This window comes from Pelophylax lessonae (assembly GCF_965119305.1).
Source record: "Pelophylax lessonae genome assembly, chromosome: 4".
In the NCBI taxonomy this organism is placed as follows: domain Eukaryota; kingdom Metazoa; phylum Chordata; class Amphibia; order Anura; family Ranidae; genus Pelophylax; species Pelophylax lessonae.
Window position 1 is genome coordinate 384,910,984 of NC_138771.1, and position 27,253 is coordinate 384,938,236.

At 44.0% G+C, this 27,253-nt stretch overlaps 1 protein-coding gene across 2 annotated transcripts in view; it reads right to left on the minus strand.

Moving 5' to 3' along the window:
- SLC23A1 (solute carrier family 23 member 1) overlaps window positions 1-27,253 on the minus strand; it is a 580,604-nt gene that overhangs the window by 50,364 nt on the left and 502,987 nt on the right. For both annotated transcript variants that reach the window (XM_082255678.1, XM_082255677.1), the window contains one exon: window positions 7,489-7,632. In XM_082255678.1, the coding sequence (XP_082111804.1) occupies window positions 7,489-7,632 (144 nt within the window). The remainder of the gene's footprint in view (window positions 1-7,488; window positions 7,633-27,253) is intronic.

Sequence of the window (27,253 nt, forward strand, 5' to 3'; positions counted from 1 at the left end):
CATAGTGCCCTTCCTGATTTTCATGGAAGATCTTTTATGGACCAAAGCAATTTATATGCCGATCAATTTATCGCAGAAAACCCAAAATTTATTTTTGCCAGACAATTTGCATGGAAACGTATCACTGTTTCTGAATTAAAGACCTTTCTAGGCCTATGCATATGCAAACATATGCTTTCCTTTTGTTTTTCTCGTTGTAGAATCCATGAACCCATCCTCGGAGCACTATATACCATAGTGGTCTCCAATTTATCCCTCTACACATTGTAGCTACAATTGTTGACACAGTGGCCTTTGGTCCAGTTTAAGGGGACTCAGCACCCCCCAGGTGTGAGGTATCTTGGATGTCTGGGAATCCTATACACTCGGTTGCTTAAGACCTTATACAGCGGTCCACATTGGCAGTTGCAGAGTTGATTGCGAGAGTGAGTCTATCCATACGTGTCAGCTAGGTGAGCATAAAATGTATATTTGACAAAATAAGTTGTTTATTATGTATTGTATGTATTGTATGAGATGTAATATAAATGGCCTGCATATAATATTTGTCAATCTCCTACATAGTTCAAGTTGTGTAGTGTTGAAACAAAGGATCTCTGAGGAAGCAAATCTCTGAACTTATGGTTCAAGCGAAACGCGTCAGTTATGTTTCATCATGACTTAACCTGATTGACTGTACTTACAGAGGGTCTGTCAATCTGTAATTTACAGGTCTATATGTATGTTTTTATGACCAGATCTCATGATCAAGTGTCTAGTTTTTATGTCTGTATTTTTCAATAAAACTATATCTTTTATGTATAATCTGTGTTGACTCTTGTATCAACAATATGGCATCATCACATCCTTTAAAGTCCTACTATTTTTTAGCAGGCGTGATTGGGGTGTACTCACCTACCACCAGTCTACGCAGGTAATTTTATGGTTCTTTATGTTTATCGGGATTTGGATGTTCTACTGACACCCAAAGAAAATTTATCTAGCTACCTTTCTAGGCCTATCCCTCAAAATGGGCATTACTAAAAACAATGAGTTGCGGTCATATTGGTCCACTGACCCAATTCATCATATGCCTGTGTTCTCTGCTGCCATTGTCATGCCAAGGACTAGATATGTGAAAATCTTGCAGTTTATGCACTTTAATGACAATGAACTCTGTCGTCCTCAGGGATGATCCAGGATATGATCGGCTCCACAAAATTCGGCACCCTGTAAATCACTTCAACCAAACATTTTCAGCATTGTATACGCCCCAACAAGCTGTCTGTGTAGGGCAGTGGTCCTCAACCCTGGTCCTCAGGGCCCACTAACAGGCCAGGTTTGCAAGATTACTGAAATACATCCCAGGTGATATAATTTGCTGCTCAATGATTGCAGTACTCTGGCCTGCATCTCCATTAGGTGATACTTAAAATCTGGCCTGTTAGTGGGCCCTGAGGACCGGAGTTGAGGACCACTGGTGTGGGTGAGTCCCTGATTAGGTTTTCTGGCCGCCTTGCTTTCAAACAGTTTCTCCCCAGCAAGTGTGCCAGATATGGAATCAAAAAGTATAAGCTCTGTGACCAGGCAGCAGGCTATACATTGAGTTTTCTGGTTTATGAGGAAAAACATAGCAGCGTAGAGCCCATTCTACATAGGGAGCAGTAGCAAGATTGTTTGAGACTTGGCCCCACTCTAATTCCTAAAGGGGTACCACTTGTACATGGACAATTAATACACAAGCATGACACTTTTTAGGCACCTTTTTGAATTTGGAATTGGCACAAGTGGCACAGTGCAAACCTAACCACTGGGGCTTTCACCAATGGCTTGTAAATTCCTGACTTAGACGGAGGGAGAGAGCCTGCTGAGAAGTAATGAATTGCTTGCAGTGAGGTGGAAGGACAAATGGAACGTGTTCATTCTGTCTTCCATTCACACAGATACGACAGGCCAAACTCCAATGGCGACTGGTTTTGTTGAGAAGCCCCTCTGTGTCAACGACTACAACCTTAACATGGGAGGGGTGGACTTCAATAACCAGATGATGGGGCCATACTTAATTGCCCATAAGCCGGACGCTGGTACAAAAAAATGTCTGTATATTTATTACAGTTGGCTCTGCTCAACGCAAATGTACTATACAAAGCATCAGGAAGAAGTGGATCCTTCCTAAAATTCCAGGAAGAGATAATCACAGCCCTTTTGTTTCCAGAAGGTGCTGTGACCCAATTTCTCAATCCAGATGCTTTGAGCCGGCTTCATGAGAGGCATTTTCCAGATTTCTTCCCTGGTACCCTTACCCAAAGAGCACCACAAAAAAAAATTTTGTGTCTTTAGCAGATGAGGATATAGGAGTGACACCCGCTATTTTTGTCCCTCCTGTCCTGGCCAACCTGGTCTTTGCATCCAGGACTGTTTCCATTGCTGCCGCACATTAGTGGATTATTAGTATAGGCTACAGCTCGGCACAGTCTAGGGCACACATTCAGACAGGGTCTTGAAAGATGTTAGATAGTTAGGAAACTGACTAACATTTTGAGAGACCTTAGCCTGGAACATTTAAAGTTTTTTATAGTTACAAAAAAAGTTTTGTTTTATTGAGTTGATGTTCTGTTCTTACTGTTTTACTGTACTGTATACTATACTGCAATGTTTAATTGTTACTGTGTTTTATTGTTAACCATTGTTTGCTTTGCAGAAACGCCATTCAGCTGCAGCACTGATCTGTTTATTCTGACAGCAACATGGTTTGCTTTCAGCATACATAAATCAGTGACTACAGCGCTGTAGGAGGTGATTTCACCACCGCAGTTAAAAAAAAAAAGCATATATTTTGAAGCATATGTGCTGGGGTGACAGAGGGCGGATCTCCCCTATTCTTCGCCCCTATTATATATTTTACTCTTTTTTTGGCACAGATTGCAATAAAAAAATAGTTGTATTTTTGAGTTAATGTTTTATTGTTACCATTGTTTGCTTTGCAGGTATTCCATTTAGCTGCAAAGCCACAGGGTTACTTTCTGACAGCAACAGGGTTTTCTTGCAGAATCCATAAATCAGTGACTACAGCGCTACAGGAGGTGATTCCCCCACTGCTGATAAAAAAATATTTGTCGAAGCATGGGGGCTGGGGGGGCAAAAGGGCAGATCCCTCATGGGCTGAATAAAAAAAAAAAGAACATTGCATGTATGCCCACCAGTGGGTGGATGCAGGGCGGTATATTCTAATGGTGGGCATACCACATCTTTTTTCTGGCAGAGAATTCTTCATCCACTTCAATCGATGTGAATAGAGGAATCTGTTTTTCTTTTTGTTCAGCACACAGACAAGAAAAAGAAAATAGCAATATATGCCCAACAACAACCAGCAACGTTGCTGGGCTTTGAGTGGTTATACCTGGGATGATGCCTGGAGGTTTAGGCATTATCTTGGTATCATTTTTTTTTCAGCCGGCAGTTGGCTTTTATTTAAAAGCAATCCTAGTGGCTAGTGAGTGGCTAGACTGTGTTCCCAAGCGGTGACGTCCCCCCCTCCCCCCTCCCACCGCCCTCCACAGTTTTCTCAGGCTTCTATGTCCCTCCAAGGAACCCGAGAATGGTTCTGCCAGCTGACCATAGAGCAGATCAGAGACCAAAATGGCTCCAATCATCTCTATGGCTTAAGAAACCGGAAGCTATGAGCATTTCATCAGTTCGGCTTCACCAGAAATTAACAGTTCCATTTTTAAATTGGGAGAGCATCTTATCACACTGATCTTGGTGTGGCCAGATACTTGAAGGGCAGAGGGGAGATCTAGAGTCTAATAGACCTCAATTTTTTGTTTTTTTTTAAAGAGTACCTGTCACTACCTATCATAGGATATATTTACATTCCCTGTGATAACAATAAAAGTGATAAAAAAAAAAGGAAAGGGACAGTCTAAAAATAAAATAAAAGAAAAAAAAATTAAAGTACCCCTGCCCCCCCCCCCGTGCTCCCACGCAAAGGCGAAGACAAGCATTGGTCTCCTGTCTTAAGTAAACAGCAATTGCACCATGCATTTGAGGCCAGTAATTCTAGCCCTAGACCTCCTCTGTAAATCTAAAGTGGTACCCTGTAAAAGCTTTTTAGGCCTTTTAAAAATGTAGGTAGTTTGTCGCTGCTGCACGGACATGTTTAATTTCAAAGCATGTCGGTGTAAGATTATCTTTATCTATAGTTTAACAAACAATTGGGCAATATATTGTGTTTTTGTGCATCAAAATTCAAAAAAGTGTAATTTAAAAAAAAATTGGGTTTGGAAAATTGCTGCGTAATGACAAAATGACAAATGACAAAATCATTGCAACACCCACCATTTTATTCTGTAGTGCCTCAGATTTAAAATAATATATAAAGTTTGGGGGTTAAAAATAATTTTCTAGCAAAACAAAAAGTTTTAGGAAAGGCTTGGTCTTCAAGTGGTTAGAAGAGTGGGTGATGTGTGGCATAAGCTGCTACTGTTGGGCATAAAATGCCAGGACAGTTCAAACATCCCCCAAATGACCCCTTTTTGGAAAGTAGACACCCCACGGTATTTGCTGAGAGGCATATTGAGTCAATAGAATGTTTCTGAAAAATGACAAAAAAAAATATTTTTTTTTTTAACACAAAGTTGTCAATTAAATTAAGTATTGCTCACACATTCCATGGGTATATGTAGAAATACACCCCAAAATGCATTCTGCTGCTTCTCCTGAGTATGGGGATACTGCATGTGTGAGACTTTTTGGCAGTCTAGCTGCATACAGAACCCCAAAAACCAATCACTGCCTTCAGGCTTTTTAAGGGCATAAATTGCTCATTTCACTTCCTCACTAACTATAACAGTTGCGAAGGCCCTGAAATGCCAAGATAGCACAAAACCCCCCAAATTACCCATTTTAGGAAAGTTTTTAGAAAGGGTCCTGTATGGGGCTAGACTGCAAAAAAGTCTCACACATGTGGTATTACCATACTCAGGAGAAGCAGCCGAATGTATTTTGGAGTCAACTTCCACATATATCCATGGCATGTGTGACCATTATAAAATTGAAGTGCCAACTTTGTATATATATAAAAAAAAAAAATATATATATATATATATATATATATTTTTTTTTTTTTGCATCGTTTTACAGAAACTTGTGGCTAAAAATAAAATATTCCATCGACTCAACATGCCTCTCAGCAAATAGCGAGGAAGTGAAATTAGCAATTTACGCCTTTTGAAATCCTGAAGGCGATGATTGGTTTTTGGCACTCGTACGTGGCTAAGCTCCCAAAAAGTGTCACACATGTGGTATCCCCATACTCAGGAGAAGCAGCAGAATCTACATCTAATTTCACATATATCCATGGCATGTGTGAGAAATATATCTTTTAAATGACAACTTTGTGTAAAATGTTTTTTGTTTATTTTTGTTGTTGTTGTCATTTTTTAAAGTCCCTCAATTCCTTTGTGAAGACTGAGGAAAATCATTTATTTAGCACAACGTCTCTGTCCTTTGTAGCCAGATTCCCTTCATCATCCCTTATGGGGCCAATGTGTTCTGTAAATTTGATATTTACAGTATCTCACAAAATTAGTACTGAGCTGCAGCACGGTGACCAAGACCATACAGCAGTTTAACAGGACAGATTCCACTCCGAACAGGCCTCACCACGGTCGACCAAAGAAGTTCTCAGTGTCAGTTCACATGCTCAGCGTCATATCCCTAGGCTGTCTTTGGGAAATACACATATGAGTGCTGTCAGTATTGCTGCAGAGGTTGAAGGGATGGGGGGTCAGCCTGTCAGTACTTAGACCATACGCTGCACACTGCATCAAATTGGTCTGCAAGACTGTCGTCCCAGAAGGAAGCCTCTTCTAAAGATGATGCACAAGAAAGCCCACAAACAGTTTGCTGAAGACAAGCAGACTAAGGACATAGATTACTGGAACCATGTCCTGTGGTCTGATGAGACCAAGATAAACCTATTTGGTTCAGATGGTGTCAAGCGTGTGTGGCGGCAACCAGGTGGAGAGTACAAAGACAAGTGTGTATTGCATACAGTGAAGCATGTTGGTGGGAGTGTCATGGTCTGGGGCTACTACTATTAGCCTGAAAGGATTAAATTCTATCTAAACGATGGCTCCAGCTCACTTCTCGTTTCTTTAAAAGCAGTTCCCTATTTCCACCTTGCCTATTCCTTGGTATGCTATCTATTACCATATATTTAAGCTGTGAAACCGAGTGTCCCTTTTTAAGAAAATGTCTTGATAATGGTAATTTATCTAATTTGTCCCTAATGGAATACTTATGGCAGGCAGTACGCTCTTTAACTTTCTGAGTAGTTTCTCCAACATATAAAAGCTCACAAGGACATTTTATGATATCAATTACATAAGAAGATTGACAGGTATAATGAACCTCTATTTTATTATTGTATCCCTTATGAGGATGGGAAAAACACTTTCTTTTAATCATATTAGCACAATGTATAGACCCTAAACATACATAGGAGCGATTGTTACGTGGACCCAAAAATGTAACAGGGTCCAGCTGTGGGCGATATTGATCAGATTGAACTAATCTGTCATGCAATGTCCTTCCTCGCCTGTATGAGGGTAAAGGTGGGAAAACAAATTCAGGAATCAGTGGGTAGTTAAAACTTAAAATAGACCAATGCCTTTTTATAGTATTGAATACCCCATGTGAAAATTACCTGTTACCAGCAAATACATATGTAATTATGTCATTTTATACCTGGAATAAAGTTACCACACACACACACACACACACACACCAAAGTTTGTGGACTTTAACTTTCCTGGGTCCCCGACTCCCTGTTGACCGTTGACAGTTTCCCTGGCTATCAAGGCTGGGAAAGAATGTAATGCAGTGTGATGTGCATTGCATTACATTCAGTGAAGCACAGGGGGAGCATGCAAGGTCTTTTAGACCCTGCATGTCTCATTAAAGAGAACCTGTCACAAAGACAAATCATCACATAGGGGACTTTTTGCCCCCTATGTTATGGGGAAAAAAAAGTTAAGTAAAAAAATAAGAGGTTAAGCATCTGGCTGCTTTTTTACGTGTAGTTGCTGTAAATATTGAACATATTGGTGTTAATTTAATATTCCTAATATTTATCTTAAAAACTCATATTTATGTACTTTATTCCTTATTTTTCTTTTTTTTTTTGTCTTGATTTTATTATTGTTCAGCATGACCTGAGTAGCTCATTTTATTCTTTTCATGTATAACATGCTTTTAGAATGACAAGATACACTTATTTTTAAGAAATAAGAAATCGAGTCTGCATGATTGTAGCAATATACAGATAATCACTAGTGGGAGAAATTACAAATCTCTGTATATACAGTAACACAGTAATGAAAATGTGGTACAGCCAAAATATGTTAATTACAAAAAATACTATATAATAAGCATAAAAAAAAACTCAACGTGTGTGCATAAAATCACGCTAAAAACTTCCTTAAAGCAAAATTAAATTTTACATACCTGTCTCAATGCAGTTAGGATTTGCATCCAAGTAATTTGGTAAAACTAATCCAAAAAACAGGGAAAAACCCAAGACAAATAAATTTCTTGATGAATTCATATCTACAAATTGCAGATTGGATAAGCCAATAGCAGTAATCATTCCTGAACATAAAAACATAAAAAGAATATTTAGAACATTAAAAAGTGAAACATGTATGATGTCATAAACTCAATTACAGAGAAATGTTTATTATAAATATAAATCCACAAGAAAAGAGAATATAGACCAAAAACATGTTTAAATGATAGAAAGTGGATATGTGGTAGGAATTGTTTTTTGATGCCTTTTACTGAGCTGATGACACTCCCTTCTTCTTATGTTCAGTAAGAGTAGGATCAGCAGATACAATGCTAAATGTTCCAGAGTTGGGGTGGGTATTCACTATTAAAATTTTGTTTGAAATTTTTGTTGTAAAAACATTCATTCGTTTTTCTTATCTTTAGTGGGGTTAAATCAACATTGGTTTTTATACTGCCGTGGCAAGAAAATTCATTCTGTACAATCTGTGATTACACATTGATTTATAGAGGAGTGGAAAAAACTGCAGCACATGTAAAAGATGCCTTTGGGGTGAAAGGTCTACTTTAAGCGAAAAAGGGCTTGTTCTAACTCTCCTACATTCCATTTATTTTGTGTAAATATAACTTAGTTTGAGACTGCATCCCAGTGATGGTCAACTGATTAGATTTTGGTGCCCTCAACTATAGCACCTGACACACCAAAGTGATGTGCATATTATTAAGTGGTAGACACACTACAGGACATGGCCAGGTACTGCAGGCACACTACAGGAGATGATTGGAGACTGCAGACGTACTAAAGGAAATTATCAGAGACCCCAGACATGCAACAGGAGATCGTCAGAGACTGCAGACGTATAACAGGAGATGATCAGAGACTGCCGACATGCTGCAGGAGATTATTAGAGACTGCAGACATACTACAGAAGATGGTCAGAGACTGCTAACGTACTAAAGGGGATGAACTGAGACTGCAGGCATGTTACAAGATATGATCAGAGACCGCAGACATATTAGAAAAGATGGTCAGAGACTGCAGATATACTACAGCAGATGATCAGAGACTGCAAATGTACCACAGGAGATGACCAGGGACTGCAGGCATATTACAAGAGATGGTCAGACTGCAGACATACAAGAGGAGATCATAAAACAGAGGATGCACTGTTCTAGTGCATTATCCTCAGACATCTTTTATTATTAAAATATGATAGGTAAAATACTCCCAAACCAACATATACATCAAATCTTGTCAGAGAAAAACCAGCTTCAAATTCTCAGTACATCACATGGAGGGACAATGTAAGTCCAACAGACTAACATGTTTTTAGAGACTTGCCCTCTTCCTCATAGCTACTACAAGAGATGGTCAGAGACTGCAGACATGCTGCAAGAGATGGCCAGAGACTGCAAACATGCTACAAGAGATGGTCAGAGACTGCAGACATGCTATAGGAGATGGTCAGAGGCTAAAAACGTACTACAGGAGATGATCAGAGACTGCAGACATAATATAGGAGATGATCAGGTCCTGGACAGGGAATCAGCTTTCCCTTTTTTGGACTCGGGCGGTATGTCAAGTGGTAATTAAATCTAGAAAAGAATAAGGCCTATCTGGCTTGTCGAGGTTTTAGGCGTTTTGCAGATCTTAGATATTCCAGATTTCTGTGATCTGTGAAAACCTTAATTAGGTGGATAGCACCCTCCAGCAGGTATTTCCATTCTTCGAGGGGTGACTTTAATTTCCAGGAGTTCACTGTCACCCACATCGTAGTTTCTCTTGGCTTGATTTAGCTTCCTAGAAAAAAAGGCTACTGGGTGAAGCAGGGCCTTTGGGCCCTGACGCTGAAAGAGCACAGCTCCCGTAGCTACTTCAGATACGTCCATCTTGAGGACAAAGGGAAGAGCTGGGCCCAGGTGTTGCAACACTGGAGCTGAGGTGAAGAGAGTCTTCAGTTGTTTGAAGGCCGTTTGGGAATCCTGGTTCCAGGAGAAGCGGAAATGCAGGTGAGCGGGGTGATCGGAGCAATGATAGTCGAAAAATTTCAAATGAATTTCCTATAAAAATTAGCGAAGCCCACGAACCTCTGGACCCCTTTTGGAGGTCTGGAGACCTTCAGAGGACCCAAGGAGATGCCTTCTGTGGCGATTATGAGTCATAAGAACTGGACAGATTGTTTCTAGAAACTCGCACTCGATGGAGTTCAAGTGAGGCTGGGAAAATTAGTATGTCATCCATGATCCAGATAAACTAATAAGAACAGGTCAAAGTATTCCCTGAAGATGTCATTCACAAAATGTTGGAATGATGTTACATAGCCTGGAGGGAATCACAAGGTACTCAAAGTGACCAAAGTGTGTTCAGAAGGTGGTCTTCCGCTCGTCACCTTCCCTAATATGAACCAGGTTGTAGGCCTCCCCGTAAGTCCAACTTTGTGAAAACCTGGGCTGTTTGGAACCTTAGGAATAACTCAGGAAAGAGTGGGTATCGGTTCTTGGTGGCAGTTTTATTAAGGTCAATAAAATCAATTGTAAGAGACGTTCAGCTGGACCCAAACAGGTGTTGGTTCGCATGCCCAGGCACATTACTGTGTGCACAGGGAGAAATGTGCGTGTGCGCATGCGCACGCATTGGCACCAAACGGTCTATTTATGCTGAGCAGTGACAGGAGCACATTGCTGAGTGGTCTTTCAGCTTGTTCCTGTTTACCTGTGCCCTGACCTGCTTCTGGTTTACCTGTGCTGACCCGGCTTGCCCTTGACTCTAATTTGGATTCCTGCCTGCCTACCTGTGACGCCGACCTGTGATTGACCTTGCTCCTGTCTTATGCCTTTGTACCTTGCTTCCTGTACCCACGCTGCCCAGCTGTAGACGAATCCTTGGCTCGCGTTCTGGCTTAGCTCCTGCCTTCTCATCCAGCATCGCGGAGTTCCATGTCCAGGTGTTCCTCCGGTGATCCACGGCCTTCAGTCTCCTGTCAAGGCACCACCTGCTATATCGGCCCTCGTGCCACTCTGTGCCACACACCGCTTGTCATCACTACCAGGGGTGTTGGACAGGAGGTGCAAGAGAATCCCCCTCTACAGCTCGATCTCAACCAGGTACATGATATCAATGCATGGTCTGAGAGATCGATTCTTCTTCTCGATGAAGAAGATGCCGGCTCCAGCAGGCGAAGAGGAGGGGGCGGATGAATCCTTTGGCTAGGTTTTCATCTATAAATTGCCGGAGGGTCTCTAGCTCCAGCTCGGATAAAGAAAAGATTCGGCCGAAGTGTACTTGTGCTCCAGGAAGCAACTCAATCGGGCAGTCATAGGACCGATGGGGGGGCAAGGCATAGGCACCTTTCTTGTCAAAAACATCAAGAAAATCAAGGCTGGCCGAAGGGATGGCATGACAGGGATCCAATGTAGGTTGAACGGAGAGACACACTGAAGGGTTGACAGGCATGGGGATGCCACAGTGTTGGCAACAGTAGGAAGATGAGATGATGATTTCTCCCTTAGGCCAGTCAATTTCAGCCAGGATATCCCTAGGATGGCTGGGTATATAGGTGAAATGATGATGTCAAAGCAGAGTAATTCCTGATGGCCTGCATTCATGGTGGCAAGGACAGGGATAGTCTCATGAGTGACAGGTCCAGAGCTGGGAGCAGTGCCATCTGCTAAATGTACATCAAGTCTTTGCTCCTTTAGTTTAAGGGGTATGTGCAGGATCTTGGCGAGGTTGATGCCAAGAAGCAACTACAGGCTCCAGAGTCAACGATCGCCCGCAGCTTGACTTCCTTTCCAGCCACCTGCAGAGAAATGGGGATAATTATATGAGTGGGTAGAGTCCCGGATAACTGTGGGTACGAGGTGCATAGAAGGCTGGACTTACTTGGAGGAACAGGACAACTGCGAAGGAAGTGGCCGGAAGCTCCACAGTAGAGAAAAAAGTTACCTTGTCCTCTGCATGCTCTCTCTTCAGGGGTTAAAGCAGGGTGGAGTAGGCCAATTTGCATGGGTTTCCCATCAGAAGTATTAATGGACTGGGAACAGAGTGTTGGTCCTAGAAACTTTTGCATTACCCATGTGGGCTGGAGGGTCTAAGTGCGTTTGGACCGTCACTCCCGCAGCCATCAGTCTAGTTGGATAAAGACTTGGATGAGATTCTCTAATAATGCGGGATCCTCAATCTTAGCCAAATCGTCCTTAAGAGTCTTGGATAAACCTTGCCAGAACTGGTATTTTAGGGCAACATCATTCCACCCGGTATCAGCTGACCACTTGTAAAACTCCACAATATAATCCTCCACTGGTCGTCTGCCTTGTACTAGAGCATGAAGGGCAGACTCGATGGTGGCAGTACGCTGTGGATCATCATATAGGGTAGCCATAGCTTCAAAGAAGGTGGCAAATGAATCCAGTACTAAGTTATTTTGCTCAAGGAGATTATGAGCCCAGGACTGTGGCTCATCTGGCAAAAGGGAGAAGATGAAACCCATCTTGGCAGTCTCCAGAGAAAAAATCCTTGGTTGCAGGGCAAAGTAAAGTTCACAGGCATTTTTGAAGGCCCTGAATTTTCATCGGTCACCTGAAAAGCACTCAGGAGTGGGGACTCCAGTGGAGGTAAACCTACAGCAGGTGCGGCTGTAGCAGAAAAACTGTCCAGTGGAGTGGAGGCAGTGGAGCTTGTAGCTTGGTTAAGATCCACAGGAGTCGTGGAGGTAGTGAGGGAGTGACAGAGTCCTGCCAGCTGACAGTAGCCATCTTGTAAACTCTGAACTGCTTGTGTAAGACCAGTCATCTGCTGACATAGGGCCTCCAACGCGGAAGCACCGCTCTCGTCCTCAGATATCTTGGCTGGTTGATATGATCACCTACCTGGTGCTGGAGGCAAATGTAGAGAGAGGACTTCCCTTGCAGCTAAGTTCCAGACCCCCCTGAGGGTGAAAAAAGGAGAGGTCAAGCCCAAAGTAGCACCGGTCGCCTGCTGGACTGTGTGCAAGAAGTTCCAGAGTACAGCTGGTGTGCTGGCATAGAATTAGCAGACAGGTGGTGCCTGTGGGATGTTGCAGGACTCGGATAATGCTGAGACTGGAGCGTGGTCAGTGAGAATTATAAGCTGACAGCAGCAAAGGCTGTCAGTACCTGTAGTTTTCACATTCATAAAACACTGTGAATTAATTAACTGGATGGGTGGGCAGAGCCCCGCTCGGCCATGTTTTTTTTTTAGATTGTGACAGCGAGTGGGGGGGAGAAGATCTCCAAAACGCTATCAAAGCAGCGGATTGGGGGGCTGTGTAATGTGGTGCATCTGTAACATGTCATACCCTAAATAAGGTTGTAACATGTTACAAAATGTGATCCTTTGAATATTTCCTTGACTCTCTGAAAAACCGATCTCATTAAAAAAAACGCCATTTGAATTGTTTTGAACTTCTGATCCACACTTTCCTGAAATGATATCCTTCTTATTCTCACAGCTTTTGCAAGCAATCCATTCCTCTCCACCTTCATACACCTTCATACATTTCCAAATAGGAACAAGAATTGGGTAAAACACTAACAAAGAATGGAAACAGATATGGGAATCCACCTCTAAAATTGCTAATAACATCAGCACTCAAAACAAATTACAAAATTATTAATGAAGTGGTATCTAGTTAAAGTCAGCATCTCCAAAGCTCTACCATCATATCCTTTCTCATGCTTTAAAGGGTGTCCAAGAGAAGGCACATATCTGGTGGAACCAATTGTGAAACAGTTCTGGCCTAAAGTTTATTGGCAAATCCAAACTGTTGTGTGTTCTCTTTTGTTGCCTATGGATAAAACTAGGAATTCAATTAAAAAGAGAAGTATGGCCAAAGCCTTTTTTCCATATTTCTCAGGTGGATCACAGGAGCGCACTTCTGCACTCCTGTGACTCAGATTCAGCTTGGCAGTAGGCTAAAGCCCTCTGTCAGCTGATGTCACAGAGTCAGTCCTGGATGTGCAGGGATCCCTATGGGAGGAGGAGCTACTGCAAATCCCACCACTGAATTAGCTCTATTACATAATAAAAAAATTTATATTTACCTGCTGTACCATGTACAAATATGAAAAATTATCCTGTTCTCTTTGTATTTTTTCCTTTGTTTAATATACCTGGGGTTCCTGTCAGTCCCTCTGCTTTCCTATGAAAAACTGACCACACTGGGCATCAGTGCACAGCATAGTGCTGGGAACTCAGCCTGCACTCCTCCAATGATTAGACTTGTTCTGACGCGTCTCGCATCACCCCCCCCCCCCTCACAGTCATTTACTGTTTCTCCTCCCTCAGCTCCTTTTGCAGTGGAGAACAGAGGGTACGTGATCACTTATAAAAAAGGGAAAAAGGTCATTGGGAGAATATAAAAAAATGTGACAAAGGATTTGCATTCAGGGTTAAATGCGAGGTTCAAAACTATAATTTCTGGAGAAAGTGGAGAAAGCTATGTTTTTGGCTTTCTCCAGACTCTGTAGTTCTGGATTGGAACATTCAATTTTGTGTCCAGAGTTTACTACATGCCTGCAATCTGTGTGAGTACCTGTGTGACCCCTCCCAGTGTGGAAGACTGAAGGTCTCACCCGGGGTCAGGGGGCCCCAGCAGAAGCCACGAGACAGAGATCTCATCGAGAGGACAGAGGGCCCAGCCATAAGCTAGGAGACAGCAGGCGTTAGTTCCTGGAGTCAAAGGGGATCCTATCTGGGGTGTCAGGTGTCCCCCAATCCATAGGCCAGAGGTGGGACATGCAACAGGGTACTGTGACTAAAGGCTAGAGAGCCAAGTGTTCCAGGAATGCTGGTCAACACACAGTCGAAGGGACTGGTAAGAGAAGCAGCAGTGCTACCGACAAGTGAGCCAGGTGGCTCTGTATTTTGGTTTGTGCACATTGTGTGGAAAAAAAAACCCTGCCTGGGCAACTGATGAACTGTATATGTGAAGTTTTCATTTATTGAATAAAAGTGGGCTACCATGACCTAACATACAGTTTTGGACTGGAGCAACTCATTGCAAATGCACCTTCTGCTTGAGTTTAACCCCCCAAATCCCACATATTGGTGCTTGTATGTGGGCAAGACGGTGGAGTTCCAAATCCCTGCATGCCAGAACAGAGAGTTGGCCAGTACCTGTGTATGTTCTGCAGTGTGTGCAGCATTGTGTGTGCCTCTGCCCTTAAAAAGACAGTACTCCAGGTTGAACTGTGCTAGTTTGCTGTAGCTGTGCAGTGGAGTGTCTGAAGATGGGACAGTCAAAATGTAAAAAGGAAACATTGTTTGCTGAAATGAGAGACAGAACTCTGTGGTTTGAGGGGTTGTTACCACCAAGACAAGCCCAATACATGCCTAAACAGAGTTCGCCAAATCAGTTGACAGCTTCTGTTACCTATAGCAACAATGCTGAGATTGGAGTAGCGGACTTCATTAAGCCCATGTTGCCTACTGAGGACATTGAGAACTTTCTTGTTAAGTTTGAGAGAGTTACTGCTTAGGAACCGCTGGTAAGAGCTGTTGAAATCTCTGCTGCTGATGGAGTTCCAGGTGACAAGTACAAGGCACATCTTTTGCATGGAGAAGAGATCAAGTGGGAATGAAAATGTCTGCAAGTCTCAGGTGAAAAAAATTACCACATGGAGAGTTCTGGACATGGTGACATGGTGGCAAGCACAGTGGCAGCTCTGACATGGTGGCAAGTGCTTTGCTGTGAATGGGGCCATGCTATTGCTGAGTGCCCCAGGTCTCGAGATGCTGCACCTGCTAATTCAGAGGAGCAGAAGCCTAGGATTGTCTGCCTTGATGTTTATGCAAAAGTGTCCGCTGTTGCCTCTTTGTTACTTACCATAAAATCTCTTTCTCTAAGTAAATTGATGGGCATAGCTGCTTCTTCTATATCCATGATGAAACAGATTTTAGGACCCACCTACAGGAGTAGGAACTATAAAAAAAAAAAACACTCGGCACCTCCTATGGGCAGTCCTCTGGGTATAAAACCCCCTCTCTGCTATAGGTCTCCAGTCAGCCACAAAAAGTGTCAAAGAAGAAACTCCAAAGAGGGGTGGGTACTGTGTCCCTCAATAACTCAGAGAAAGGGGTTTTACAATGAGTAACAAAAAATCCCATTTTATCCAATTTTCATTGATGGAAACAGCTGCTTCTTCTATATCCATGACAAAACAGGAATGTCCCCAAGCAGTGCCCCAAAGAGCGGTGGGCAAACAAACTAATGGAGAAAAAAACGCAGGACAACATGCCCACACACTGAATTACCCGAAGGGGTACCTGGGAGTCCTAAAGAGCTGTCTGAAAAACTTTGTAGACAAAACTAGCATCAGCAGATGCCAACAAATCAACTCTATAAAACTTAGTAAACGTGTGCACAGATGACGAGGTCGCCACTTTGCATACTTGAGATACAGACGCTCAATATCGGAACACCCAGGAGGTGCCAACCAGTCTGGTGGAGTGCGCCATAATAGGGAAAAGAGGTTCTTGTCCCTTAATGTCCTATGCCTGCACAATTGTCTTCCAAATCCACCAAGAAATAGTGGCAGAAGAGGCTGCTGATCCTTTCTTCTGACCACCCGTGAGCACAAAGAGAGAATAAGTCCTCTGAAAAGCAGCTGTCACAGAAAGGTACATGTGAATTGAACAAAACAAGTCTAGGGAGTGTATAGCCTCCTCCGTGGGGTGTGATGGCTGAGGACACCGAGAAAGAAGGAACATATCCTCATTCAAATAAAAATCCGATACCACCTTCGACAGAAAGGAAGGGGAAGGTCGAAGCACCACCTTTCTTTGTGTAAAACCAGATAAGGTGGCTTGCAGGACAAAGCCTCAATTCTGACACCCGCTGTGCATAGGTGATAGTGACTAGTGTAAGAAAGGGAATATCCCAAATGCTCTTAAAAGGGAGGCTTCTGAAGAGCAGAGAGTTTAAGTCCCATGGTGGCAACAGAGAGCACACAGGAGGCACCACATGACGAACCCCCTGAACGAAGGTGCAAACCAAAGAATGCGTGGCCTAGGGATGCTGAAACAAAACAGCCAGAGCAGAGACTTGACCCTTGATAGTGCTCAATGCAAGTTTCTGATCCATACTATGCTGGAAGAAGGCCAACACCTGAGCCACCGAGGATTGAGGCGGGAGGTTGGAACCCCTGGGCTTCACATCAAATAAGCTCTTCAGGTGCGATAAATCTTCCAGGAGGGAGACTTACAGGCCTTGAACATAGTGGGAATCACTGAGCTAGATAACCCCCTATCCTTCAGAACCTGGCTTTCAATAGCTACGCTGTCAAAGCCAGTGATGGTAAAGCAGGATGGAAGACTGGTCCTGAGGGCAGAAGGTCCTCCTGAAGAGGTAGCCACCAGGAAACGCCCGCCATCAACCCCATCACATCAGTGTACCATGGACAGGGAGGCCAGTCCGGGGCCACCAATATAATCAGGATCCCTTTGGCCTCTATCCTGTTTAGTAGTCAAGGAATCAGTCAGAGGGAAGGGAAGTGGTAAATGAGGTTGTACTGCTTCCACTGTGTCACTAATCTATCCGTTGCATCCGCGAGAGGATCCAGCGATCATGCAATGAACTGTGGAACCTTCCGATTGAGGCGGGATGCCAGAAGATCCACGTCCGGTGTCCCCAAGTGAAGGCAGAGCTGATGGAACACCTCCGAATGTAGGGACCACTTGCCCTGATCCAGTGTCTGATGGCTGAGATAACCCACTTGCCAGTTTTAGATTCTGGAATGTGTACAGCAGACAGAGAAGGAGCAAATATTTCCGCCCATCGCAGGATGTGAGCCATCTCTAGTGCAGCTGCTGCACTTCTCGTGCCTTCCTGATGATTGACATACACCACTGCAGTGGCACTGTCTAACTGGATCCTGGTCGGCAGACCCTTTAAGTGATCCATCCAATGTGTCAGTGACTAGAGATGGCCTTGCAGTTCGCCCGGCGGTCGGTTCGTGGCAAATTTTGCTTGTTCGCAAATTCGCGAAAAGTCTGACTTTTGCCGATGTTTGCGAAGATGTCCGGGCCGCCGTTTTCTTTTTCATTCAGAAGAACTTTGACCCATGACACAGCCGTCAGGCGAAACGGGACAGCCAATTAAAACATTTCAGCACATGGACATGCCCCTACCTTATAAATAGACCTGAGCTGTCGGCCATTTCTGCTTTTTGCCAGCGTAGGGAGAGGTCTGATGTGTTCATGAGGGAGAGATTGCCAGACACAAATAGCTCTGTGAAGATCCACAAAAGTCCTTTTCAGGGCTGTTATTTCGGTATAGGTCTACTAGTATCTTTTCAGGTTAGGGACAGGTATCCAGTCAGTGTTTTAGGGGCGGTTAGAGATCGGCAGCAGTCACACAAATCGCTCTGTTAATGTCCACAAAGGTCCTTTTAAGGGCTGGTATTTCGGTATAGGTCCAGTCTCTTTTCAGGTTAGAGATAGGTATCCAGTCTGTGCTTTAGGGACAGTTAGAGAGATCGGCTGCAGTCACACAAATCACTCTGTTAATGTCCACAAAAGTCATTTAAAGGGCTGCATTTTTTGGTATAGGTCCAGTCTCTTTTCAGGTTAGGGGCAGGTATCCAGTCTGTGCTTTAGGGGCAGTTAGAGAGATCGGCTGCAGTCACACAAATCGCTCTGTTAATGTCCACAAAAGTAATTTAAAGGGCTGCAATTTTTTTTGGTATTGCTGTGCAGTGCACTAAAAAGGGGGGGGGGGTAATCCACAGTATAATATACTTTGTAGAAAGGATATTATAGTGGATTAGTAGTATTATTGTGCACTGTGCAGCATTGTGACAGGTGTGGTGTGACTGAGCATTGCTGCAGCAATACTACACACAGTGACAAAAGCACTTATAATGTATTATAACTGGTGTGATAGACCAATGGCCCTCCCATTACCACATATTGAAGTGGGGTGTTATCTGAGTATACTTTTACAAGTGTATTTGTGTCCTGCAACAATATTGCCTCTTTTGCTGAGTTAAGTCTGATACACACACTGCCAAACTCACTGGCCAATTTTTTTGAGCTGCTGTGATAGACCAGTGGCCCCCAATACCACATATTGAAGTGGGGTGTTATTTAACAGTATAAATTTCTAAGAGTGTATTATAGTCCTGCAAAAAGTGGCCTCTCTTGCTGTGTTAACTGTGCTACACACAGTGACAACAGTTACTGGCCAATTATTTGTAGAACTGTAGTAATAAACCTGTACCCCCCCCCCCAATACCACAGATTGAAGTGGGTTGTTATTTAACAATATAATTTTCTAAGAGTGTATTTTAGTCCTGCAAAATTTGGCCTCTCTTGCTGTGTTAACTGTGCTACACACAGTGACAACAGTTACTGGCCAATTATTTGTAGAACTGTAGTAATAAACCTGTACCCCCCCCCCCAATACCACAGATTGAAGTGGGGTGTTATCTGAGTAAACTTTTACAAGTGTATTTGTGTCCTGCAACAATATTGCCTCTTTTGCTGAGTTAAGTCTGGTACACACAGTGCCAAACTCACTGGCCAATTTTTGGAACTGGTGTGATAGACCAATGGCCCCCCAATACCACATATTGAAGTGGGGTGTTATCTGAGTAAACTTATACAAGTGTATTTGTGTCCTGCAACAATATTGCCTCTTTTGCTGAGTTAAGTCTAGTACACACAGTGCCAAAGTCACTGACCAAATTTTTGAACAACTGGTGTGATAGACCAGTGGCCCCCCAATACCACATATTGAAGTGGGATGTTATTTAACAGTATAATTTTCTAAGATTGTATTTTAGTCTTGCAAAAATTTGGCCTCTTTTGCTGTGTTAACTGTGCTACACACAGTGACAACAGTTACTGGCCAATTTTTTGTAGAACTGGTGTGATAAACCTGTGGCCCCCCAATACCACAGATTGAAGTGAGGTGTTATTTAACAGTATACATTTCTAAGATTGTATTTTAGTCCTGCAAAAGTTTGGCCTCTTTTGCTGTGTTAATTGTGCTACACACAGTGACAACAGTTACTGGCCAATTTTTTTTAGAACGGGCGGACTGACGGACCGGCAGATAGAGAGGAGAGGCAGGCAGAACTTGCATTGCACAAAAGGTACAAAACAGACTGCAAATGTATCAGGAGCGAGCCATCAATGATGTACAGTCACATCTGGCGCTCCCAGGACGCCGGCACATGGCTCCGCAGTGTGGGCTTTTTTTAATGTGTCCGTTGCTGACAACAGTGTTGTCATCTGCAGCCTTTGCAGTCAACGCATAAGTTGCGGTAAGCCCAAAACTCACCCAGGGACAATCGCCTTAAGAAGGCACCTGAAATCCCATCAACGAGCCCAGTGGGAGCAACACCGTCAGAACTCACAAAGCCACATTCCAGGCTCTCACCATCCACCCTCTTATCCTTCTCCTGTCTCCTCACAGTTGTCCAACACTCCACCTTCCGTGATGCCGTTGTCACGTTGTTCTGGAAAAAGGCAGGCTTCTGTGGCTCAAATGTTGGAGTGTAAAAAAGGTGTCCAACAGGTGTCCGACTACATTGGGTTAACGGCCGATGTGGATGCTCTGAGGAGTGATGAACCCCTGGACTACTGGGTGGGCAGGCTTGACCTCTGGCCAGAGCTTGCACAATTTGCAATGGAACTGTTGGCTTGCCCCACGTCCAGTGTCCTGTCCGAAAGGACGTTCAGCGCAGCAGGGGGATCGTGACCGATAAGCGCACTCGCCTAGCTCATGACAGTGTAGACTACCTCCCATTTATAAAAATGAATGAGGCATGGATCTCTGAGGAATTCAACACATGTGACCAGTAGACCATGTTTCATTGAAATTCCTCATGACAGGCTACAAATATCTGCCAGACCGCCATCCACCCACAACAATTCCTGGTCCTTGTCTTCGCTAAATACAGCGGCCTAAAAGGCATTTCATGTCCATTGAATGGCTAATTTTGGGGCCTATACAGGCCGACACTTCTGTATACTGTGAATGCCTAATGTACCTCTAGCCATCAAATACACTACGTTCTTTGTTTTCAGTTAAACCCATGTGAGATAATTTTTGGAGCCTATACAGGCCGACACTTACTTCTGTATTCTGTGTGAATGCCTAATGTATCTCTAGCCATCAAATACTATGTTCTTTGCTGTCAGTTAAACCCATGTGAGCTAATTTTTGGAGCCTATACAGGCCAACACTTCTGTATACTGTGTGAATATCTAATGTACCTCTAGCCATCAAATACTACTTTCTTTGCTGTCAGTTAAACCCATGTGAGCTAATTTTTGGGGCCTATACAGGCTGACACTTACTTCTGTAGCCTGTGAATGCTTAATGTACCTCTAGCCATCAAATACACTATGTTCTTTGCTGTCAGTTAAACCCATGTGAGCTAATTTTTGGAGCCTATACAGGCCGACACTTACTTCTGTATACTGTGTGAATGCCTAATGTACCTCTAGCCATCGATTACTATGTTCTTTGCTGTCAGTTAAACCCATGTGGGCTAATTTTTGGGGCCTATACAGGCCGACACTTACTTCTGTATCCTGTGAATGCCTAATGTACCTCTAACCATCAAATAACACGTTCTTTGCTGTCAGTTAAACCCATGTGAGCTAATTTTTGGGGCCTATACAGGCCGACACTTACTTCTGTATCCTGTGAATGCCTAATGTACCTCTAACCATCAAATAACACGTTCTTTGCTGTCAGTTAAACCCATGTGAGCTAATTTTTGGGCCCAAAACTGGCCCACACTTACTTCTGTATCCTGTGAATGCCTAATGTATCTTCAGCTACAGAATACAACAATCTTAGCTGTCAGGTAAACCCATGTGGGCTAATTTTTGGGGCCTATACAGGCCGACACTTACTTCTGTATCCTGTGAATGCCTAATGTACCTTCAGCCACAGATTTCTACATTCTTTGCTGACAGGTAAACACATGTGGGCTAATTTTTGGGGCCAATACTGGCCGACACTTACTTCTGTATCTTGTGAATGCCTAATGTACCTTCAGACACAGAATACAACATTCTTAGCTGTCAGGTAAACGCATGTGGGCTAATTTTTGGGGCCTGGAATGGCCGACACTTACTTCTTTATCCTGTGAATGCCTAATTTTTCAGACTGGAATTGAAAATCAATGGGTCTGTAAAGGTTCCGCCAAATTGTGGAATGGATACGGACCCATTTTACAGATGTGTGAATGGACCCTATATGTATTAGACATGTATTTACCGGCTGCTGTCAGTTCTGGCTGATTTATGAAAAAAAATATATATATTTTTTGCTGTAAAAAAAAAAAAAATTTAGGGCAACTTTTTCAATTGCAACACTTCTGTTATGACATTGACATGTGCTGGGACTATTTGTGCACAGCTAGTAAGTCTTTTGTGGCTGTAAATATGACCTAAAGGTTTTTAAAGTTCACCTCCCATTTAAGTCAATGGGGCCCGCTGCAAACTTGCGGTTCGCAGACTTTTGAGAAAATTTGCGGCTGATGTTCGCGAACCGCCCCGGCCGATGTTCGTCCATCTCTATCAGTGACAAACTGATCACCCACAGCTCAGGGACATTGATGGGCAGTCGAGCTTCCTCTTTAGTCCAGCGACCCTGAGCTAAATCCGATCCCAAGACACTGCCCCAGCCCGACAGGCCCGACAGGCTGGCATCCATCATGACCACATTAAGGCGAGTGGAGAGAAAGGACTTTTTGTTTCTCAGGGCTAGAGACCTAATCCACGAGACGTTGGTTGCTCTAGGTCAGGGGTGTCAAACTCAATTTAATCGCGGGCCGCATCAGCATTATGATTGCCCTCAAAAGGGCCGGTTGTATCTATAAAATTAGATGTCAAGAGCATCCCCTACCCTTACATAAAACGTCAAGAGCCTCTCCACCTTTAAAAGTTGAGTCCCCCACCCTCCCTTACATCACAGTGCACCTCCCTTACCTTGTGGTGCTGCTGGGAAGAAGCTGAAGGAATTGCTGGAAAGCAGAAAGTATAAGGTCTGGAGGAGGACTGGAGCTATCCTGAAGCTACAGGAGAGGTGCGAGGGCCACATACAATGACTTGGAGGGCTGGATTCGGCCCGCGGGCCTTGTGTTTGACACCTGTGCTCTAGGTGAATCCGATTGTCCAGAGAGGCGGAAGACCTGTTCCATTTGAAAAGGATTTCCTTCTGCAGTGGTCTCATATGAAACTGGGCATATGGAACTGCCTCAAAGGTAGTCACTATCAGACCTAAGACCTGCATGCAAAAACGCAGGAGGGCCACCTATAAGCCAAAAGCTGCTGGACCACTGACAGGAGTTTCAAGAGTTTGTCTGATGGAAGTAACACCTTGGCTTGCTCTGAATCGAGGATCAGTCCCAGATACTCCAGGTGCTTGGAAGGGGTCAACGCTAAATTCCCGAAGTTCAGGATTCACCTGCACACAGGAGCAAGTCATCCAGGTAGCCGATCACAGCAATCTCTCGTTGTCTCAGCATGGCCAAGACCGGGGCCAAGACCTTGGTAAACTCCCGAGATGCAGAAGGCAGAGCTACAAACTAATAATGTGTATCCCTGATAGCAATGCGTAGGAAGCGTTGATGCCCCTCACAAATGGGAATGTGCAGGTAGGTGTCCTTGATGTCTATGGAGACCAGAAAATCCCCTTGGCAGAGGGAGGCTACCACCGTATGAATGGATTCCATCTTGAACTTGTGAACCCGCATGAAGGCATTCAGGGCCGTGAGGTCCAGGATATGGCGAACCCCATCTGTCTTGGGGACAGCAAACAGATTAGAGTAAAAACTCTGGAACCCCTTCGAGTTGGGTACTGGGAAGACCACTCCTCGGTACCCCGCACAGCACCTGTAGGTGCACTGACGAAGGGCGCAGATTTGAGGGAAAAAATCTGCCTGGAGAAAAGGAGTGAAACTCTTTCTTGTCCCGAGAAAATGGTTTTGCGGACCCACTTGTCCTAAATGAGGGAGGTCCACGGGCCTAGAAAACTGAGAAGTCAGCCCCCCAACCTGGAAATGGGTGGGGGCAAACCTTCATATTGAGGAGTGCTTGTCCTTGGGCTTAGAAGACTTTTGGAGCCCTTGGCTGAGGAACCAGGGTAACGGAAACCAAGGTTCAGTGTTGGGACCCTTACTTTTTAATATCTTTATAAATGATTTAGGGTCTGGGATTAAAAGTAGCATTTCAGTCTTTGCAGATGACACCAAGCTTTACAGTGGAATAACTTCTTTACAGGATGTCTCCAACTTACAAGCTGACCTCAATGCACTGTTTCATTGGGCAACTATGTGGCAAATGAGGTTTAATGTTGATAAATGTAAAGTTATGCACTTGGGGACTAAGAATATGCATGCATCATACATACTAGGTGGAGTAGAACTGGGAGAAGGATCTGGGTGTTCTGGTAGATCATAATAATAGCATTCAATGCCAAGCGACTGTTTCCAAAGCAAGCAAAGTCATTTCTTGTATTAACAGAGGCATTAACTCCAGAGAGAGATATATCATTTTACCATTGTACAGATCATTAGTAAGACCTCATCTGGAATATGCAGTTCAGTTTTGGGCACCAGTTCTTAAAAAGGATATGGGGGAACTGGAGAAAGTGCAGAGAAGGGCAACCAAACTGATAAGAGGCATGGAGGACCTCAGCTATGAGAAAAGATTAGAGGAACTGAATTTATTCTCTCTTGAGAAGAGGAGATTAAGGGGGGATATGATCAACATGTATAAATACATAAGGGGTCCATATAGTGAACTTGGTGTTGAGTTGTTCACTTTAAGGTCAACACAGAGGACAAGGGGGCACTCTTCACGTCTAGAGGAAAATAGATTTAGTCTCCAAATATGGAAAGGTTTCTTCACCGTAAGAGCTGTGAAAATGTGGAATTGACTCCCTCCAAAGGTGGTTCTGGCTAGCTAACTAGATTGCTTTAAAAAAGGCCTGGATTCTTTCCTAGGTGTACATAATATAAATGGGTACTAACATATTTTTTTTAGGTAAAGTTGATCCAGGGAATATCCGATTGCCTCTTGGGGGATCAAGAAGGAATTTATTTCCCCTGCTGTAGAAAATTGAATTATGCTTTGCTGGGGTTTATTTTCGCCTTCCTCTGGATCAACAGCGGGTATAGGATTGTGTATATGGGATTGTATGGTTGGGTTTTCAATACTGTTTTTTTTTTTTTTTTAATTTCAAACAATTTTATTAAAGGCAAATGAAATGCGGTACAAGAACAGTTGGCAGAAAGATTAGGTACATGTCTTGATAGTACACGTTGCTTAAAAACATTAAGGAAGCATATAACAATCTAGTAACAATTAAAAGTGTGATATGAAAAAGGGGGGTCATCTTGGTGCCTCGTCTGAGAAGCATTGAGGTCAATCTCAAGGTGTAGGAGTGGCCTAGGTCACAACGTGTGGATGAACCAATAACCATAGCTGAAGAAGGGGACCCAGCCGTAACAAAGATATATAACTTGAGCAGTAGTGCCTGAGGCCAGGAGGGGGGAGGTAATCAGGGTAAGTCGGAGAGGGTCATTGAGGTGGAGGTTATAGCAGGTGCCCGGAGAGTGTCCCGAACCACTCACAGGGGCCCAGATGGGAATACAGGGCCAGTAGGAAGGACGCTAAATCAAGTGAGTACAAGGTTATCGTCAAGGCTTGGCGGCAGGCAATTATCAATCCAGAGCTTTTCGTATGGGGTCAGTTTGTCCAACAAAATTGCTTCAGTTTTAGCATGTAGCATAGCCTGGGTGACTATGTTCAGCATTGCCAGGTGACAGAGTGGAGGTTTTCCAAGCTTTCGCTATTGTTTGCTTGGCTGCAGTGGTAACATACAGGTAGAGTTTAAATTGACGACGTGTGAGGTCAGGTGGTTTGCGATTCAGGAGTGCAGTCGCCGTGTCAGGGGCGAGAGAAGTGCCAAAAATGGTAGACAGGGTTTTGTATACTTCGGACCAGAAGGCTCGCACAATGGGGCATTCCCACCATATATGAGCGTGGGTACCTGGGGAATCGCATCCCCGGAAGCAACGAGGAGAGTACTGAGGCACGTATTGAGAGATCCTAGCTGGGACCAAATACCACCTGGTAAGGACTTTGTAGTTAGTCTCAAGTGCAACAATATTTGGGGATGCAGATTTGGTAGCCTGCCAAATTTGTATCCAGTCAGCATCGTCAAGCGTGATGTGCAGGTCCCGTTCCCATTTAGTTGTGTAAGTGGGCGGGGTGGTCTCGTGAGCAGACAGGAGGTGGGCATCAGATATTAGTCCCCGTCTGTGGAGGCCCATTTTGCATGCACGTTCAAAAGTCGAGAAGGTGGTAGAGCCCTCCCTAACTGGTGTAGCTTGTGTAAAGAAATGTTTGAGTTGTAGGTAGCGAAATATTTCCCGGGACGGGAGATTATATTCTTCCTGTAGGGCAGGGAATGGGTAGAAGGTGCGCGGAGTAAAGAATTGATAGGCACGTATCAGGCCAGCACTAGTCGGAGATCCGAGAGGACCAGGCTGGGTTGCAGAGAAAAGAAGGTAGGGGGTTATGAGGAGATTGAAGGCCAAAACGTTGGTTAAGCCTATCCCAGATGGTCAAGCTATGTTTCGTGATTGGGTTGGTATCACTCCTCCGTTGTGCGGGCGGTAGCCAGAGGAGGCTGGCCACTCATAATTGATCACATTCCACGGAATTTCCTTTGTGGTGTGGTATTTAGGGAGCTGAGCTAATTGTGCTGCGTAATAATACATGGTGAAATGTGGCACTCCAAGCCCGACACGTATTCATGGTCGGTATAGTGTCGGTCTAGGCAGGCGGGATTTGGAGTTGCTCCAAACATAATCCAAGGCTTGCTTTTGTAGAATGCGCAAGAAGTAAGCCGGTACCCATGTGGGGAGTACTCGAAATAGGTACAGGATTTTAGGCAAAATGGACATCTTGAGTACTGTAATTTTTCCCATCCATGATAGAAGCAGAGAGGACCATTTGGACATGAGGTTAGTTAGTGTGGATAGCATGGGGGGTAATTAGCAGAGAAGAGTTTGGCAGGATCTGCCGTGGGTTTGATACCCAAAAAGGGGATATGGGGGGGGGGTCGCCCAAGGGAACGAGAGTGAAGATTTGAGGTGTTCGCGGACATCGGTTGGGAGAGATATATTTAGAGCTAGTGACTTACGTGGATTAACTACAAGGCCCGAGACTGATCCAAATTTTGTTAGGGTATTAAGGAGTTTATGGTGGTGCCCGCCCAGTTCAATGCCTCTAATATTGGGGTCAGTGCGTATAAGAATTGCAAGGGGCTCGATAGCTAGGGCAAAGAGGATGGGGGAGAGGGGACAGCCCTGCCGTGTGCCTCTCTCAATGGGGAAGGAGTCCGACCGAAAGCCTGAATAGTGAACATATGCTCTAGGGTGCTGATAGAGGGCATTTATCAATTGCAAAAAATGCGAACTGAAAGCCCAACGACCGAGGACCGAGGTGAGGTATGGCCAGGATAGGGAATTTAAGGCTTTGCAGATATCGAGGGAGAGGAAGCAGGAGGGAATGCAGCGTTTTCTAGCGATGTGGGCCAGTAAAGTAGCTCGTCTGACATTATCACCAGCTTGGCGAGACGGAATGAAGCCCGTTTGGTCTGCGTGGACCAAGGTTCCGATGATGGCATTGAGATGGGTAGAAAGGACTTTG